Source organism: Melanaphis sacchari, unplaced genomic scaffold, assembly GCF_002803265.2.
Source record: "Melanaphis sacchari strain LSU unplaced genomic scaffold, SCAv2.0 Contig31_pilon_pilon, whole genome shotgun sequence".
Classification (NCBI taxonomy): Eukaryota; Metazoa; Arthropoda; class Insecta; order Hemiptera; family Aphididae; genus Melanaphis; species Melanaphis sacchari.
Genome location: NW_020271193.1, coordinates 1,846,420 through 1,866,254, shown reverse-complemented (window position 1 = coordinate 1,866,254; position 19,835 = coordinate 1,846,420). Strand labels below are relative to the sequence as shown.

The window sequence follows — 19,835 nt, the reverse complement described above, 5'->3', positions numbered from 1 at the left end:
GCAAGCTCTACAACAGTCTACAGCATGATCTAATCTTCATGCTCAACAATATCTATCACCGTAAAACCCATAGACACTAAAAACGATTGTTTGATAACGATGTTACCCACTACATTTGTATATTTTATTCCATGACAGAATTACCCACCTGCCACCACCACAACTATCACCAACACTGGGCAATAGGCATCCTGTATGTCTGTGATCTAAAAGAAGAAAAAAAATTCCATACTTTGATACTTTCATTTCCCAGTTTGCTTCGCTGGTACCAGTCGTCGTACTCTTTTATGTCGCGCTGCGGATCGCGATAGCAGTCGTTCTTTGGTTTCTATACATTTTTTTTTTCAAATTTTTTTTGTTATTTATTTATCGTATAAGTAAACACTTTTTTTGTTTGTTAAACTATTTGATTTTGTCGCAGCCGAACGAACACTACGGCGTATGTATATAGATTTTGTACTTCAGTTCAACGCTCGTTTAGGTCGGTCATTAACGTACGCGCTAAAAAGTTAAAATTCTCGCTTGTTACGGGGCAGCAACTACGGACTACGGAAGTCAATTTTATTGGTATTCGCAATCGGTGTCGGTTATCACTGTTCAATAATAACAATAATAATAATAGTAATAATAAATAAATAATAATAATAGTAATTAGTGTAATATTAACAAGTAACTATTGCCGTTCGTCCGTTATTCGCGCACAGGAAACAAATAACGATATCGTCTTGTACACCAACAGGAGACAACTGTTTTGTTCCTGATTATCTGCATTTTTACGGGTCTACAGTCAGCTTTAGCTGTCCCTTTCGTCGTGTTTGTTGTTCGTGTGTTCCTTACATGCCCGATATTGCAGCTTGAAAAAAAAAAAGGCGTCCAGATATTTGGTCGTTTTTTCGTTACGAAGGCTTTCGTCGTCGACATGTCTGAAATGGTCAACGACAATGACAAGTTATCGAAATCACTGGTGGATGGCAGTAATGAAGGTAAAGACTCAAAATATTCATTCTATGTACATAAATCTACAAAATTAAATTTAATGTTTTGAACTATCATTATCATTAGATAAATCTGACCTAGGTCGAAGATTTATTTAGTTATTTGTTTATTGTTCATCACTCTTCATACTTCATTTATTTAACATTCTGTTTTTTAGTCACCTCTTACTATAGTAATTAGACTTCTGGCATATTTGATATTATAATTATTTATAGATAATCAAAAATAACTTGTCAAAAATGTTTTTGTAATTTAATCAATAACTAATTAAAATATTGTACCTATTACCTATCTAATACACCTATTTAAAATTGTTTTATAAACTATCTTAGTTGTATTAGATAGTTCGAGTCATAAACATTTTAAGTACCTATTCTATTTTTCTTCACTATTTCAATGTAAATGGTGACCAAGAGGTCACCATTTAGTAGTTCTTTGTTAATTTTTTTGAAACTGTTTCTTCTGCCAAAAAAAAAAAAAAAAAATATAATTAGTATAAATTTTAATTAGGTATATCAGAAATACTAATAATTAAATATCCAAGTGAATTATAGGTAGTAAAATATATATTTTAGTTTTTGATCGTTGTATACATTATGTTATCAAAATTTTTTTTTTTTTAATGGTGTAAGTAGTTTGAATTCATCTTACAAAATTAAAAATATTTTGATGAATGTTAAATCTTATGCATAAGCATATGTTTTTGTTGTAATTATGATCACTAAACAATTATTTATTATAAACTTAATTGATTGAATACAAAAGTGTAGATAATTTAAATATATATAGAAAATAATCATATTTTATGAATTACCTACTATTCAAAAATGGATAAACTTAGTTAAAAACTAAAACCATGAATAAATATTTTGTCTATGTTATACATTGTGATCTATGAATAAATCCTTTTACTATACTGAATAAAATATTAGGTAATCTAATTACAAGACTTATTTTTAGAATAATTTTTTCATATTTTCTCTGAAATTAATTTTTAATGTAATCATTTTTTATGTTAAACAATCTTATAATTGTAAAATAAACATATAAAAAAAAGTATCTTTCATTCTTTTATTTTTGGCAGACTCATATTTCTAGTGTGCCTACACTATTTTATGTTAATTATTGTAAGCATTTAAAATATGTATTTTTATAACTACTCTAATTATTGTAATAAATTATAAACATTGTTCTGTAAATAAATCTAATTTTCTGGCAGATCACAATTAATCAATTAAGTTAGTACATAATCGGTATATATAAAGAATACTGTTCTGAGTAGCTAATTCATGATTAACACAGAACCTATTAGAGTTATCGACTAGAAATTTTGAGGGTAGATCTAAGTTATAATTTTACTATGCACTAAAAAAGAAGTTTTCAAAATTTTAATTTTAAGGGGTTGAAATTGGCAAAAAACAAAATGTTATCTGTGGATTATATACATCAATGAGTAAGCATTTATAAGCTGTGAATCTCACATTTTTAAGCTTTTTTTCTCTTGGACAATTTTATGTAGCGTACTCCAAAGTTATAAATTATTATTTTTTATTATATACCTATTAAAATGTGGTTAATTTACTAGTTTACTATTAAACAATTATCTAAAGATTCAATAACAAAAATTGGAATATCAATTGTGTTGATTATTAATAATTTTATTTATTATTTATAATTTTATCTATTATTATACTTAAATAGTAAATACAAGTTGCAATGTATTAGATTTTCTATGCTGATATTTATTTTGTGTGATTGATACTGATGTGGCTGAATGGGTTAGGTTAATGGTTTATTAGATAAAAATGATAAATCAAACAATTTTAATAATTCAAATTTAAGTAAAGTTGTATGTCAAATATTAAATAACATAGGTACTCTTAATTTGTCATTATCTTTTATAATATTATACCTACTAATTACAGGCATTTGTTTTTAGGTTTAGTTTTTGAATATATCCTTTAATTTGAATGTCATAATCTGCTGTTATTTATTGACTAATATTGATAGTAACTTATATTAGCCACAATTTAAAAAAAAAAATACTTTGTTTTCAAATAATTCTGTAATTCAACAATAGCTGTTCAGCCATTTAGTTTTGTTCATAAGAATAATTAATAAGTCTGTCTTTATCTATTTGATTAGGAAATATTTTATCCTATATTTTGTAACGACCTATCAATGTGAATTTATGAGATAATATTATTTTAATTATATTAAAATTAATTGAATATTTAAATAACTATTATAAAATAAATATTCACCTTAACTGTTTTGTTTATGAGATTACTGTGTTATTTTTATATTTTGTTACTCCCTTATTCATATTGTAAATTATATATTCTATAGGTAGGTATTCAATTTAATTTTTATATCCTTTTTAATATTAGTAAATAATTTATTTAAAAATTGATGTAACATATTATGTTAAAATATGTACTTATTACACTACTGGTTCTTTTCGAGTTGTTTACTTTTTCTGAACTAGTCATAACAAAAATTGTAATTGTTTGATTAGTTGATAGATATTCAATTTGTTTTGTTAGATAAATCATATTTTAGGTGCCTAGTTAAATGCATTATTTCATGGTAGGTGGTAGGTTTAGAGTTTTAGGAATAATATTATGTAAATCTTTAATTGTTTATTGTATTATTATTTTTTATAGAATATAATATAATGTGGTATTTAAAAAAATGTAAAAGTTTAAAGTAGTTAATTTATCAATAGTTTTTATTCCATTGCAGAAATTACAAATTATACATAATAAATTATATTATATTTAATGTCTATTATTTTAGTGTATACTTATCAAAGCTTATATTGGATAATTTTTGGTAAGGTAATTTTTATGCATTTTTTATTCATATTCTTTTCTATTTAATACAAATTCATTGATAAAATAATTATTTTAGAAAATAATCATGCTTTATATTTAACAAATATAGTTAGTCGGTTTTTATCAATCAAAAACTAAATTCAACATCAAATATTCTTTTGTATTTATTTATTTATGTTACACACATGACTGGCTATTTATTAGAGTTTAGCCAATATTAAGATAATATTATCATAATACATTACCTATATAGATTGGGGGAAATAATTCACTGATTGTTTATTATTAGAAAATCATTTTAAGAAATTCCAATTTGTTTTTATCAAAGAAAATAATTCAGTTGGATTCTATAATTTTTATTAGTTATTACCTGCATGCATTTTGTTACTAAAACTTTCTTATTTAAACAGTATAATATATAAGAATGTTTAATTTTAATTTGTGATTGTCTAGTATTTAATTATAAAAATTGACACCATGGATAATAGAGTTATTAAAAGTCGTAAACGACATTCTGGTATTCAAGGTCATATGTTAAAAAAAGTTCTGAAAACCATGCCTCATAGTAAAGAAAATATTCCAGAACTACCTTTAAATTATAATAGTATGTTTACAAAAAGCCTTAAAAATTGTTTAGGTTTGTATATTAATGTGTATTTATTACTTTATACTTGTGTATTTTATTTTGAATAATAAGTTATTTAAACTTTTAAACTTGATATATTTACAAAAGTATAAAATTTTCAATTTGAATAATATTTATTTGTATTACTAAAAATAAACTAAAACATTTATAGGTATAACAACAAATGAAATGGAAAATGAAACAGCCATTGAAGACAAAGTTAAAGTAGTAAGATTTAAACAGCCAAAACAAAGCTATACCAAAGCCGCTTTGCTAGAATTACAAAACTTGAGCAGTTCTAAACTGCGTCCAAAATTTTTAGACAACTTTCCTGACTTAGATATAGAACTTGCTGGAAAAACTCGAAAGTAAGTTTCAATTTTTATATTCTACAAGTTACACAATAAATTATTTTTGTTGCTTGTTAAATAAAATGACTTAAATGTTTAATAATTTGTATGACACAATTTAATGGTTATTGATTTGTTTTTTTTACAGAGGAAGTAGACCTGTTGCCAGTGGAAAACCAACTACTACTACTAAGACAGTAGCATTTGATTTACCACCTTGGCAAAACCAACCAATAGAAAATGGTGAACCTAAAACTGAGATTAGTTTTATATTTTTATTTTATTAATATTTGTTAAAAATATATTTATTCAAATAATAATGAAACTAAATATTCACCAGTGTTTGTCAAAAAAATTGAGATAGTGTTTTAACTTTTACTTGATTGTGTCTCTGTATATTTTAATATATTAATATACAAGTTAACAGTATGTTTACACCTTTTTCACATTTCTCATAGTCTAAATATTCATTTAAATATAATAAAATATATAGGGTTAATTTAGGCTAAAGAATATTGAGCGTTTTGGTATACAATTGTACTATAAATAGTTATTGTAGAATTGCATAGGACTGAATTTCTAATGAAGTATGTTGATGAATTTTATAATAAACTTAAAACATTTATCAATTTAGTTTATGAAATTATTTACAATAGGTATCAAATTTAGTCATTATTTTTGTATTTAAGAACTATATTTTTAAACTCTTGAATTTAGACTTTTATTGCTGTGTATAGTAATAGTAGTTAAATTACCTAAATGGTACATCAACCCAATACAAATATATTAAATAAGATTTATTTTTAAATATTACATATAAATGTGTTATTTTCATTTATTATTAATAATTTTCAAAAATCAGAATTGTTAATTGATGTCTTAGTAAGGTGTTAATGAGGTCTCATTTTTCCAAATATTTAAATAACAAAATTAATTCAGGATATTGTTAAATGATATTATTAATTTTTAATAATTTTTAACTTAGAAAAAACCACAGGATGCAAAAGATCGTTTAAAAAAGGATCAAGATATTGTTTTGAGTCCTCAAAGGCGTAGTTTCAATTCAGGATGTTTTGTTACTATGAATGCTTCTAGTGGACCAAAACGATCAAATAGTCCTTTAAATACATCTGCTAAACAATATGTTGAAAGGTGAGGTGCATTTTATTTGATTTGTATTTTTTTATTATAAAAAATTACATATTTAGAGAGCCTATTCGAGAACCTCGTCGAGTTGGTAGTGGTCGATTAATGAGTCGAGATTCTTGGGATTCTGGTTTTCGTCAGTCAGAAAATGGAATCACAAATAATTATAACTTTGGTAAAGGAAGCGGCTTTCGTGAATCTTCATCTCATAACTCAATGTTTGTATTTTTTACTATATTTTAAATAATTGATCTACTATTATTTATTCAATAATATTTGTTTTAGTGAACCTCGTAGAAAAGATTTTGAGTTTGATAGAGGAGAAACAGATCGTTATAGAAATTATGATCGCTTCAAAGGCTCTAGTAATTATGATAGGCGCCGAAATGATTCTTATCGTACACAAGAAGAACCGGAATGGATGACAGGTTAATTAGTTTTTATTAAAAGATTGAGAATATCAATAAAACATATATTGTCTCCATCTTACAAATATACAACAAAAAGTTTATGTTATTAACTTTATTATTGGGGCATGACGTGGCTCAGTGAATGCATCAGTTGCCTGAAGGTGCTAGTGTTATTTTTTAAGCTAGGAGTTTTGTTGCTAGTTCCTGACTAGGTGACCACCTAAAAATTTTAGCAACACACACACAATGTCTTACCTAACCATAATTGTCAAGATGAAAAAAGAATCTAGATAAAATATATTCTAACAAAAAAAAAAAAATAAACTTAAATATTAAAGTAAATAGCTATGTTTACTAATTTAAAGGTAAAAATATTATCAATGGCACCTCATAGGATTTTATTAATAATTTAATTTTAGGCTGAGTTATTACTTGAAACTAGGGCTTATGAGTTCATGCCCTAAAAAATACCTAAATAAGTAAACACTTATGTACTAAAAACTGTCAAAATATGCCTTTAAAAATTAAAAAATTTATTTTTAAGCCTAGGCATTTTCTTAAATAAAATAATACTATCATTCTTGACAGTTTTTTTTAATTGATTAATATATTTTTATTATCAAAAGATGGTCCAACTTCTCAACATGATACTATTGAGTTACGAGGTTTTGAAGATCCACCTGTTGACAAAACTAAAAAGAAAAAAACTAAACCTGGTAAGTAAATATTGTCCATCACTGTTATGACTAAAAATTATTTCAATGTAATAATTATAAAATATTTAGCTCCCCGTACTAAGAAAAATTCAATTGACTCTACATCCACGGAATCAGCAGCTGCTATTAAAGGAGCTAATGAGACTAAAATAAAGAAAACTAAAAAGGAAAAAGATGAAGATAAAAAAAAAAAGCCTACAGTTGAAAAACCCAATGTAAAGTTATTTAAATTCACATTTTTAATTATTTGAAAATCATGATTATTGTTTTGTTTAGAATGAAGACCAAACTAAAAAAGATTCTGAATCAATAACTGGAAATGAGTTTATTCAAGCTTATGATGCTGAGCATAAAACAAATGACAGTGTATTCAATGATTTCAATATTGATGATTTCTTAAAGCCAGATTACTTAAGTGATATAATGCATATTGAAGGGGAAACGGATGGAAATGTAGCTGGTTCACGATTCCGCCAATGGTTTACTACACATGATAGTAGCCGTGCTTCATCTGCTTCTACTGAAATGTTAAATTCTGCAACTAATAGTAGGATATCATAACTTTTAAATACATCTATTTATTTTATAGTAACAATTGTATAGAAAAATGGTATCATGTTTGTAGAAAGCGTAACAGATAATGCAGAAGAAGATCCTAGACAGTTATCATCAATGCTAATGGGAATGGTTAAAAATAATAGTCAAAATGAATCAAAAAATTTAACAAATGCATATGATTCTATCACGTCAAGTGAAAATAATAAACTTCCTCCAGCTATCATGGATGTTATTAAAGCCAGTGCACCTCAGTTGACTGACCCTAAAGCTGCCATACGTGATTTAGGTAATTTTCGCCTTCTATTTTATAGTTGTATAGTTGTGGTTAATTGGCTATATTCTTAATAGAGGTTAATGGTAAAGTTCAAAGTCTTGAAGAAATTGAATCTAGATTACGTATGTCTAGTGGACAACAAAATGGTTATTCACCACCACATAACAATATTCAATTCCATGAAGAAATGAAATTAAAAAAACTACAAAACATGAAGGCAAGTGTGAATATTTTAAATTATAATAAGATTATTAAACTTGAATGATATAATATTTAGATGTCTCAAAATGAGCATGAAAACTCTAACAACGATGGACATGTAACAAACAGCTCTCAAAACTATTCCATACTGCAGGTATTAAATTTTATTTTTGTAAAACTAAATGAATAAAAACTTTTTAGAGAATATAATTTTAATAATTAATAAAATTAAATAATTAAATTACAGATGCTGAATAATGCTCAAGGACCACCAAACTATATGGCAAACCAAGTACAAAACCCTACTGGTATGTGCTTTTACTTAAAAAATATATTTTTGTAAATTGTTTGGTTTTCCTAAAAAACGTATCAATCAGCACTAAAAATGATATTTAATTATATAGCATATTTATTATTATTCTTATAATCAATTATTCATTTTAATAGAATATAAATTATAATTACCTCAATGATTATGTAATTTTTATTTTATTTCATGTAAAAACAGTAGGTCCTTATGGTCATTCAAATAATTATCGTGGTCAACAACCAAATATGCAAGTTCCTAATGATCTCGTTATGAAGCTCATGGAAGCACAACAAGTAAATAAATTAAATTTATATTTTATTTATTAGAAATAATTTAATTATCAAAGATACCTTTCTTTATTATCTCTTATAGTTTATATCAATGAATATAAAACTTTATTAAAGTAAAATATTTTAGAACTTTTAATTTGTAGTTTTTAAACAGTTATTTAATATTAACAAATAAAACTAATGTTACTTTTAAAAATATAATATTAGTAAGTTTTTATTCAAAATTTTGAAACTATTATTTTATTTATGAATAAAAAACATATATATTATAAAATATTTCATATAATGACTTGCTTCAATTTATAAAATATTGAAATGTATGTAATTTTGTAGTTAAAAATCCAAAAAAAAATTGTAATTTTAACACTAAAGCTTGAAAATATAATTTTTAATCATTTTTCAAGTTTTTTTAGAAGAATTTAAAAAAAATTTAATATTTAGCTATAATTTATATTTTCTAGATGTATTTTTAAAATTTTAATTTTGTTAATATTGATTATTCAATAATGTAAGAATATAACAATTTATCCTCTAATAATTTTTGTTATTTTCATAAAATATTAACCTTAAAAACTACAAACTAAATTCTGTATTTGCTCTTAATATCACTCTTTACACAAAGTTGAACATATTTAGAGTAATTTTAAGCTATAAATACATATTCACATAAACCATAATATGACAGTATTGACTTATATTAATAATAATAGTTTATTACTGTCAATAAATATAATGTTATATAATGATATATATATACAATAATGAAATATGTCAGTATTGAATTAAAAGGTTTAATGTAGTTAGTATGTAATAGTTAAAAATCTCTTGTTAGTTATTATATTTAAATAGTTATTGATATATAGTTTGTTTTTGATAAAACTTAGTTAAACTTAAATATTATTATTCAAACAATGAACTACAAATATCGATATAAATATAATATAACATATTAAAAATATAGATTATTAATCTCTACCCAAAATGGTTTTTATGTTTTAATGATAAAAAAAAATGAATATGATTAAACTCATCACATCCGTTTTTAGTTTTGAAATTTAAGATGTTATTTATTGATTGTATTCAGATGTATACATATCTTATGCAATTTTTATATGTTTTTATGTTTATGTATATCATACATTTTAATAACAAATAATACATACATACATTCATATTTTAATTTGTTTATTAAGGTTATATTTAATTTTTTTGATAAAATTAAAATTTTGACAATCATAAAAAAAAAAAAAACATAATTTTATAGAATATAATTTGTTTTTATAATAAATTAAAAATATATTACTATTATTTGTTAATTTAGATTCAAAAGCAACATGAAAATATGGTAGCAAAAGCAATGGCTGCTCAACAACAACAACAACAACAACAGTCTAAGCAACATATGTTCAAACTTCCTGCAGAACTTCAAAATATGGTCAACTTTTACACACCAACCAAAGATATATTGCAAAGCCGAGAAGCTCAAGAAATGCTTATGGGTATAATATATTTATATTATTTTTTTAGTATGAAATATTAATTATATATTAAATTATACATTTTTTTTAAATAGGAATTAAACGTGGTGAAGTAATGCTACATCATTTAGTAGAGCAATGGAAAAAGACTAGTACTAATCAGTCTCGTTATCGTGAAACTCTTATTTGTCTTATGAAAGTATTTCAACATTCAAACAGTATGTGTTTGATTATTATATGATACTATTGAAAAATATTAATATTTTTTATATTAAAAAATGCATATATATGATTTCAGATGCCCAACGAATGGCTAATCAACAACAGGATTTAGTTTACCAACAACAGCAAGCTGCATTATACCAAAGCCAAATGCTTAAAAGACAATTACTTGACCAAACCCATAAAAGGATGGAAAATGTATGCCTAAGTTTTAGAAGATATATTTGTTTAAATTAATTTATAATAAATAAATAAATATGTTTATTTTGATAAGGTTCATAATGCATCATATGGAGGAGAAGGCACTATGGATTTAGGCTCATCTCAGTCACAATCTCAACCAAGAATTGGTCTTACTCCAACATCTGTTTTACGTAAGATGACTTCGACCTCAGAACCTTTGGTAGACAAACACCATATACCTGATGAAAGATCTGGTTAGATATAATATTAACTTATTTTTACTTGAATTTGTTAATAATTAAATTATCAATCTGTTGTTTAGTTACCCAGCATGCGCTTCAGCATCAAATAAACACTCTGCAACAACAAATGCAACAACAACAGTTTATGCAACAGCAGCAACAGCAGCAGCAACAACAGCGGCCAGTCAATACAACTATTCAGCAAATACTGAGTGGTAACTATCCTAGATACCATGGAGCACAACAACCACAGCAGCAGCAGCAGCAGCAATTGAACAATATGAATGGTCGCAGTAAGCTTTTTTTTTATTTGTTTTATTAGTGTAGTAAAAAGTTAAATACATTCTTTTTGGCATTTAAATAAAATTCACCAACTTCAAATTCTAATCAGTTATGAACATTCAATAGGAGTTAACATAATGTTTGTTTAATGTTATTTATAGGTATAAATTATGGCTCTGGGGATAAATCGCGCATGAACCGGGTACAATCTCCTGTTAGCAATCAACTTGCACGTTGGTTTTCTCCAGAACTGTTAGCACAAGCTCGTGCTGGCCGTTTACCAAACATGCCTGCTATGTCACAGAATGTAAACATGCTCAGTGTCGAGGATATCGAAAAGTTCCAGGTTGGTGGTCGTTCTTAATTAGTGAAAATTGTGGCACTTTACAATTTTTGTGTAAAAATCATAAAAAACCAAGAAAAAAAAATAAACAAGTTGTTATTCCTTTTAAATATTTATAGGGCCCTTCTCCAAGTCTCAATATTTTCTTTCTTTTCCTTCTGTTTTATTATGAGGTTCTTAATTTAATATACGTTCAGTGTTTTTTCCCACTGACCTTTTTTTTAAAATTATTTCCTCAAAGCAATTAAGAATTGTTTTTCTTTTATTTTTGCATGTTTAAACAAAAAATTAACTATTATTTTTTGAAAAAATTGTAATTTTATTCTAATGAACTTGAATTGCATACTTATTTTATATAATACATTATAATTTCTTAAAGATTATGAACCTCTTGTGTACAAAAATTCATTATTATATCTTTAGAAATCAATGTGTATATAAGTACAAAGAATTATTTTCTTATGTACCATTTATCTGTGATGTTAGAAGTTGTATATGAAATGTAAGTTTGATAAGTCTTTGTATTACTAGAGTTAAACAATAATAATAATAAACAATTAAACCGCTACAACGGGGAAATATGTATGAAGAAATAAACTATTGTAATTGTAATATATATACTTATAGTTTTTGACAAACTCATTTCCATTGTTTTCTTAGTGCTCAGTGAGTAAATGTTTTCTTTACGTTACACATATATGTCACATGTAAACATATATATATTATATATATATATATGCATGTTATATTAAACAAATGTTATTATTATATATTTTTTCATTTTGTATTTTTCATTTATTAAATAACTAGAACAACTTACATTAATTACATATTATAATTATAATATGTAGAGTACATTAACGACAATAACAACAAAACAATTACCAACAGTTTGATTTACAGAAAAAGAAGTTAAATGTGCAAAGGATATGTTTAATACTTCATAATAGTAAATAAACATCTGAAAATTGTTAAACTTTATTTTTATTATATAATATAATATATAAAATGATAAAACATAACAGATACAATTAAAATATTACTTGTTAAGTGCACAAAAAATAGTCCAGCTTGTGGGGTAACCATAATAAAAAGTTAATAGCCACTAATAAAGAAGCCTTCACCTCAAAATCATTCTTATGTATTATACTTGTAAAGATGTTTACTACTCGAGGGGTGGGGGGGGGGGGGGTAATTAAATGTCAGTGGACCAATAAATTTTAGATAATAACAAAGAATAATAAACAGAAAAAAAAATACATATATATTAATAAATTTGTAGAACACGCCTGTAATAGGACACATTCTTAACAAAAATTCACATACAGAATACTATGTTACATAACGTGTATATATTGATCAATTTCCACTTATAATTCGTTTTAATTTAATTTGACGGAGCTTGCTGTAAAGTAATGTTTACATTTTTTTGATCATCTGCAACAGCTTGCTTACACGTGATGGTGGTAGTCGAGTTACTAGTGGTCTTTAAAGCTCCGACTGAAAAACATGGTTCGCACACTCTAACAGGTTCATAAAGTTGTTCAGCTGGCAGAGGAACCAAGTTTCGTGAACAGTCTGCGCAGAATATTTTGCCACAACTCCTAATCACAATATAATAAAATAAAAAATATAACATAGATGCACTAACTAATAAAACAATAAAATTTATTAAAAAAAAATCTTTGACTTGCCTACAGTGATGCTTCCGTCTTCCCAGCCAAAACTTGTTGTCGCACGACATACACTGGGTAACTGCGTGATCCGGCACCCACAGGGTTGGCTGAGCATCGAACGACTCCACAGGTTCCCATGACAATGTCGTCTCTCCTCCTGTGCTGCTACACACGGATACCTTCAAAAAATTACTCCACCCTCATTCTAATACATGACTAGATAAATGTATCAGTATACCCATATAAGGCTGCTAATACTTATAAATTTAAAACAAGTTACGCACATCATCATCAGTTTTGTCTGCTATCGATAGACCATTCACATCAGGCATAGTTGTTGCTTCAATACCGTTACAACGATGGCTTGCTTGCCGCAACAGTACTAGCCGAGTGACATGCAATTCGTTTTGAAGAGCTGCTTCTCTAGTCTAAAAAACCAAACATTTTAATAATAGGTTATATAGATAAAAAATATTTATTATTTGTTGATTTTTTTACCTTATGTTCTAAAGTTAACTGCTGAAGTCTATTTTGTACATCATCTACAAGTGGTAACAGTCCATCCACAGTATTTAAGACACAATTAGTAGGACTTGAATACCGATCTATATTAAAAAATATAAATAACATTATTTTAACAAATAAAATACTTAAAAACATTATAATATATTAACATTTAATATTAAGGAACCTTTTAATTGTTTACCTATACTATTTTCCTCAGCAATAATACTTGACAATGAACTAGAATTTGTATCTGAAGATTTATCATCTCTTTCATCTAAAGATATATCTTCAGGCTTTGAAAACTCTATGCATGGACTTTCATTGTTTATCACAATAGGTTGTTGATCAATTCTTATTAATGGATCAATCATGCCTTCCATTTCCAATCTAAAATATAATGTTTTTAATAGGGTATAATTAGTATAATGCAAATACAAATTAATTAAATTCAAGTTAAATAAGTTCTTAAGAGAACACTGCACCAGTAAAAGTAAAATATTGTTTTCTCACTAAAATAATTATTAAAACAGTGCTGTGAGCTCCCAAAAATGTTTATATTTTGAGGCAACTATCTTTGCAGTAGCAACACAGCTGCACCGCATTAGCATTATTTATTAACTGTATTTAAATCATTGATAAATATTTGTTAAATATATAGGCATTACTAATAAATAACTTACATAGAATTACATATTTCTGTAGGTTTTGTTAGCTGAGGCCCATCAGTAAATGGTCCAACATATAAATCTCTCCAAAGGTTTATATCTCTCACATTACAACTAACCCATAAAACCTAAAATCAAACATAATAATATTGTTTAAAAAGAAAATTTACAGAATAAATCAATAATATTACGTCATCAGGTTGAGATGAATATAAATGATTTTTACATTCAGCAGACGCAGCCAAATATTTCCATACAGAAAATGTAGCAGTACCTATCCCCGTACGTTTTCTTTCGGCACCACTATTGCACAAAAATGTACCAAAAAGATTTGAGTATGTGTGTTGCGCTAATTTGACTAAGTACGTTTTGGAAAATTCAAAAGCACAGGGATACTGTAACATCACATTATGCACGCAGTCCAACCATTGAATAAATACCGGACATCGTTCATTTGGATCTTCACCTTGACCGCGATCAGCAAATTTATGTCCAAAGTCTAACCATTCTCTTTGACATAAAACACGAAAGCCATCAATAGTTCGATAATATGAATCCAACATTAGTTCGGCCAAAGAAGCAATTTGAGGAGTACGATCCCAACCATCTGAACAGTGTACAAGAACTGGTTGCATTTCAAATTCAATAGTTGCTGCAACAGTGTTAGCAGCATGAAGAAGACCACTTATATTATGTAACCATCGTGTGTTTTCTAGTAAACTGTACCAGCTAAATGAAATATTAAATCAATAATTAGAAACAAAGAAAATAGGTTTACATGATATTTTGAATGAACATACTTTGGAAGATCAGGAGGTGAAGCACATAGTTGACGGAGTAAATGAAAACTTTTTCTGACTGCATGGATATTTGCCAAATTCATGAATCGAATTTCACATCCAGGATAATATTCAGGACATTCACATCCTCCACCTCGAGCACGATTAGCTACAGCTGATGGATATGATCGTGCATCAATTACAACTAATTTCTAACAAATTTATAACAAAAGAATTATTAACTACATTATAAATCTTTTTTTCTTTTTTTTTTTTGTTAAAGTTATTTACTTTAGGTTTTTTAGATTTGTTTTGGCAAGATTCAGCAATTGCTTTCAATAAGTCTTCATCTTCAGAGGATCTCCATCCTAACCAACCCACTTCAGGTTGGGAACATCTTGCTAAAATAGCTCCATTACTCTTATGTCTAATATTTTAAAAGTCACAATAACATGATAAGAATTTTTAATATGAGAAATTTTTAGAATTATTAATTAATAAATTAAATTTATCATTTTACCTCCATACAATAACTGGAACTCGTTTGGAACTACGAAATTTAGCAGCAGCTTCCAAGGTTTGATCAGAAATACAAGAAGGAACCAATAATCGATTTGGATAAGAGGTACATAATTTATAGTCCCAATTTACTTTAGAAATACGCCATTTAGAGTTATCACTTAGAACACTTATATTTAGTCTTTCAATCTATAAAATGATTTTTAAATTGGAAATATTTAGTTTAATATTAATTATTTCTTAATTAATTTACCTCTTTCATAAAATAATCATCATCACCATCATGGCCTAAGCTTAAAGAAATTTCTTCATTACATTGATCCTCAATGGCCCAAGCATGGAATGCAAATGCAAAAACATCTTGAACATTTTTTGGTGATACTATTACTCTGGTTAATCGCTTATACCATTCCAAACATAAATCATTGGTAGTAAAAGTACACCTAAAATAATAAAATATATTATCTTGAATTAATTAGTTTAATAAATTTTTCTTAAATATTTTAATTGATTACAATTAACTTGGTTTTATAATCATATTTCTAATAATCAGTACCTCATATAAAATAATTAAATTTTTATTACTAAAATTTTTATTTGACATATCAAGGAATTATAAATAAATTACAAGTTAAATAATTGAAGAATAAATTATTTTAACAACAATCCTATAAAAATATTTAATAACATCTAAAACTTGTATACCTAACAAAAAACTTTTAAATCTTAATATTTTTTTTTTTAAATATGGATTATTTTGGATTTAGTAATATATAATTAATATACCTTTGAAATAAAAATTAGATAAATTAAGTTCAATTTATGATATATTTATAAATTGAAATAAGAGGAATTAAACTTTTATTTGAATAAGAAACTTCCTTCAGAAGTGTTAATATAAATTTAATGTAATTGAAACATAAATCAAGGTTATATTATAATATATATTGAAATGACTATAAGTCATAAAAAGATAAGGTAAATATTTTAATTTTGACTTTGCATTACATTTTTTATTAATAAGTATACTTTTATTATTTCAAAATATCATATTTAATAGTTCAATACTTTATAGAATTAGTTACTTTTGGGTGAGGTGGATATTTATTTAACTTCTATTATAAATTATAATGGATTTGTTTGAAAAGTAAGTTATATAGTATTATGAAGTTTGTTTTATAATAATAATAATAATAAAAAGTAATACAATGGTAGAAATACTTAAAAAAACATTTGAGCTATAGAAATTACTAAGAATGAAAATATAATGTTAGTAGTTGCAGATAACTTACAAGTATTACTACTATCAAGATTAATATAGATAGATACTACTGATATGTATATATTTTACAAATTTAAATAACAAATGTAATTAATAAAAAAAAATATTCTTTCAACAAAAAATTATTCATAAGAAGACTATTTTTAAGATGAAATTAATTAAGTTTTTGTGTTAGCCTAGAAAATAATTTATGTTTAGTGTAGCTTACCTGCATGTCCGAGCATCTTTGCAACTAATTATAATATAAAATAGATCTTTTATTTCAATCATTTCAATAAGACCCAATGGTATGTTGCTGTCTTGAATGCCTCTTTTTCGTTTTGACCCTTCTTTAGATACTTTGAGATAAAAACGATAATTGGATAGTGCTAACACAGTGTTATTGGCACCGCGACCTAAGTATTCAACAGATTCACCAGCTAAAGGAGCAAAAGGCACCAATGGTGGTTCTAAAGTTGGAGGACTCTCATCGGTCTCCAAATCCCTTTTTGGATACAATTCAGAGGCTCGTACATGACACATAGACTGAGTCACAGTTGATGAACTACCAGATGAATCAGATAACTCCATCTAAAATGGTACAAAATGTGTTACTAAACCTTCAATTATCTAAAATTTTAAATCTATAATATAAGTTATGTACATACACATATTAAATTAATAGGAGATAAAAATGGTTTAAAATTTAAAGTGAAGAGTAATATGAGCAACCTTGTATTTTATATTTTTAATATTTAAGTCTAGTATCTATCAGAGATTAATTATTTTAATCAAATAGATCTAGATAAATCTAAAAATACTAAATAGTTTAAATTTGTAATAACATTAAGTGAGATCTGTTAAATTTGTAAAATTAAAAAATATGTCAAGCATTTACAAGCTTAATAAAATTATAATAATACCTTTATGAAAAGAAGCTTTTTTCATTAGATAATATTTATATAATTACTTACAATAACATAAAATAAAGTAGATGCAATTACTTAAATATAACCAAAACGGTTCATATCAAATTTAAAAAAAAAAAAATGTCATTCAAAACTTAAATCAAATTACCAACTAGTACTAACTATTAAATGATGTATGTTTGTTTGTACCTTTTAAATTGATTTTTTATCAATGAACTTGATAACACGACCCACAGGATGTTTAAAACTATTTAATGATTAAATTTATTCTTATTGAATACAATAGGAAATAGGAACTAACTAATTGCTATCTATTATTCATAACACACTACTATTCAATCTACACTTAAATGAAATTCAATATATGTTGATACCACTTAACCACACTAACCGTTTAAATAACACTGGACAGTCAAAGGTCAAGCAAAATGTTCTGTTTACAATTTACATTATGTCATGAATAATCATCGTCGGAACACTCGGAAGTAGGAAGGTAGATAAAGAAATATTAATTCCCGGTAAATCTTAGTTATTTTTAACATATTTAGTGGCTTTTATGTTCCGAGCACAATATAATACAATACATTAAAATAATATTAATTATCTACCTCATCGGCTACACATATCGACTTTTAATTTGACATTGGTGTACAGTACACAAATTGATCGGATATTAATTATATAGGTATACTTTATCCATTAAATATTATTTATTTTTTTTATCACTCCAATCAACTGATAGTGTAACCACAATAAATAAAATTTATTTAATCTTCGTATTGTAAAATTAACATTTGCATGACATTCTAAACAATTCGAACGCGTAATTGTGTAACAATAATGATGATCTACATAATTCATGTTTTTTTATCAACAAATAACATTATACAACAACTGGAAAAGAGAGAAAAATAATGTCCAGTCATTGAATATCAAATTGCACTAGACAACCTTGTCGATAATACAATACCTATAATATAATATTAAACATCTGGTACAAAATGGGACATAAGAGTAATGTTGCACGGGACGTTTTACTCGTTTTCTGTTTCAACATTATCAGCGGGAAGTTAACCCTCATTATTCAGTAAAATTGCATATTTCGAAAATGGCTAACGTCGCGTTCTAGTTTCTCGAAGGTCGTTTGCTTCTAAATGGTCATAACTATATTATAATCGCTTTTTATTAATTATTCATTATCGTCTATCGTTTAATGGCGGTTTACGCTACGAAGGGAGGTTAACCATCCAAAGTCAGATTTGTACCTTTCTCATCCCCATTGAGAAAAAATTAGCGAAATCCGGAAAACTCACTTTTTCAAAATATGATTAGTATTTGTGCATTTCCGTCGGACCAGGAAGACGATCTTTCTTCGATGTGATGTAGGTCCGTTGGCAGAGCGTTATTATGATTCACGACTGCAACAGTGATTATTCCCTAATATGCGATACAATTTTAGTCACGGCGAACCGCGGAAAAACCATCAAGCAGCGTACCGATAGGTACGTCGTACGGGTGTTTTCCACGGACGAACATCATGTCACTTGACAGTTGACGATGATAAAATAATAATATTATTATTGTTGTTATTATTTAAATTATTATTATTGTTGTCGTCACGGATGCGTCAAAGACAGGTTGGCGCATGTAAGATGTAACAATGACGATAACAATTATAACACTGCAAGACACATCCACGAAACGTCGTCCGCAACGCACATCAACGAAAATACCGAATTACTGATTCGACTGAGAAAAATGGTAAAAAAATACGTAATAAAAGTAATTATTGAACGTAAACACGAAACAAAACACAACATGAAAACATATAGTGTAGATTGTGTAGAACAATGCGATAAAAAAAATACTATTGCATGAATAGTGAGTACCAGGGTAACTATGTGGCTATGTGCAATGAAATATTATTATGTTAGAACTTAGGTGTGTATTTATATATATATTTAGCAACAATCGCGCTCAAAGGATGAAATTCGATTAAAAAACCCATATGACAACTACAGTGGCCGCCCGTCAAT

At 26.4% G+C, this 19,835-nt stretch overlaps 3 protein-coding genes across 11 annotated transcripts in view; 1 reads left to right on the top strand and 2 right to left on the bottom strand.

Annotated features, from left to right (window-relative positions):
- Positions 1–246, bottom strand: part of LOC112596450 (splicing factor ESS-2 homolog) — a 3,330-nt gene extending 3,084 nt beyond the window's left edge. The window contains exon 1 of the mRNA XM_025342139.1: positions 145–246. Within this exon, the coding sequence (XP_025197924.1) occupies positions 145–246 (102 nt within the window). The remainder of the gene's footprint in view (positions 1–144) is intronic.
- Positions 230–11,587, top strand: LOC112596332 (eukaryotic translation initiation factor 4E transporter). 6 transcript variants are annotated; one of them, XM_025341957.1, is made up of 21 exons: positions 230–439; positions 740–983; positions 4,631–4,826; positions 4,957–5,068; positions 5,794–5,960; positions 6,017–6,172; positions 6,240–6,382; positions 6,991–7,080; positions 7,150–7,295; positions 7,357–7,627; positions 7,706–7,924; positions 7,987–8,129; positions 8,190–8,267; positions 8,361–8,421; positions 8,622–8,716; positions 10,035–10,212; positions 10,287–10,409; positions 10,490–10,611; positions 10,688–10,850; positions 10,919–11,131; positions 11,282–11,587. In XM_025341957.1, exons 2-21 carry the CDS (start codon positions 920–922, stop codon positions 11,482–11,484), a joined length of 2,943 nt encoding a protein of 980 aa, XP_025197742.1. In that variant the 5' UTR covers positions 230–439; positions 740–919; the 3' UTR covers positions 11,485–11,587. The 6 variants fall into 6 exon arrangements, with proteins under 6 accessions (XP_025197742.1, XP_025197741.1, XP_025197740.1 ...); XM_025341956.1 differs by having other exon boundaries at positions 230–621; XM_025341955.1 differs by having other exon boundaries at positions 230–621; positions 705–983.
- An 873-nt stretch (positions 11,588–12,460) lies between these two features.
- Positions 12,461–19,757, bottom strand: LOC112596325 (myotubularin-related protein 3). Of its 4 annotated transcripts, none has more exons than XM_025341939.1 (13): positions 19,113–19,755; positions 17,100–17,461; positions 15,863–16,052; positions 15,611–15,798; positions 15,382–15,517; positions 15,112–15,302; positions 14,503–15,040; positions 14,327–14,439; positions 13,846–14,033; positions 13,638–13,744; positions 13,424–13,567; positions 13,158–13,318; positions 12,461–13,067 (listed from the first exon to the last, which is right to left on the bottom strand). In XM_025341939.1, exons 2-13 carry the CDS (start codon positions 17,459–17,461, stop codon positions 12,851–12,853), a joined length of 2,535 nt encoding a protein of 844 aa, XP_025197724.1. In that variant the 5' UTR covers positions 19,113–19,755; the 3' UTR covers positions 12,461–12,850. The 4 variants fall into 4 exon arrangements, with proteins under 4 accessions (XP_025197724.1, XP_025197726.1, XP_025197725.1 ...); XM_025341941.1 differs by lacking the exon at positions 19,113–19,755 and adding an exon at positions 18,191–18,351; XM_025341940.1 differs by lacking the exon at positions 19,113–19,755 and adding an exon at positions 17,989–18,087.
- Positions 19,758–19,835: the final 78 nt, after the last annotated feature.

What these genes read in the sequence shown, in the direction of transcription:
- LOC112596332 (XM_025341952.1), top strand. Translation starts at nt 4,311, where the DNA reads ATGGATAATAGAGTTATTAAAAGTCGTAAACGACATTCTGGTATTCAA. An exon ending in CTTGCTGGAAAAACTCGAAA is followed by an intron (nt 4,827 to 4,956) that starts GTAAGTTTCAAT and finishes TTTTTTTTACAG; the next exon opens with AGGAAGTAGACCTGTTGCCA. An exon ending in AAAGAAAAAAACTAAACCTG is followed by an intron (nt 7,081 to 7,149) that starts GTAAGTAAATAT and finishes TAAAATATTTAG; the next exon opens with CTCCCCGTACTAAGAAAAAT.
- LOC112596325 (XM_025341939.1), bottom strand. Translation starts at nt 17,461, where the DNA reads ATGGAGTTATCTGATTCATCTGGTAGTTCATCAACTGTGACTCAGTCT. An exon ending in AAAGATGCTCGGACATGCAG is followed by an intron (nt 16,053 to 17,099) that starts GTAAGCTACACT and finishes TTATTATTTTAG; the next exon opens with GTGTACTTTTACTACCAATG. An exon ending in ATTCATCTCAACCTGATGAC is followed by an intron (nt 14,440 to 14,502) that starts GTAATATTATTG and finishes GTTTGATTTTAG; the next exon opens with GTTTTATGGGTTAGTTGTAA.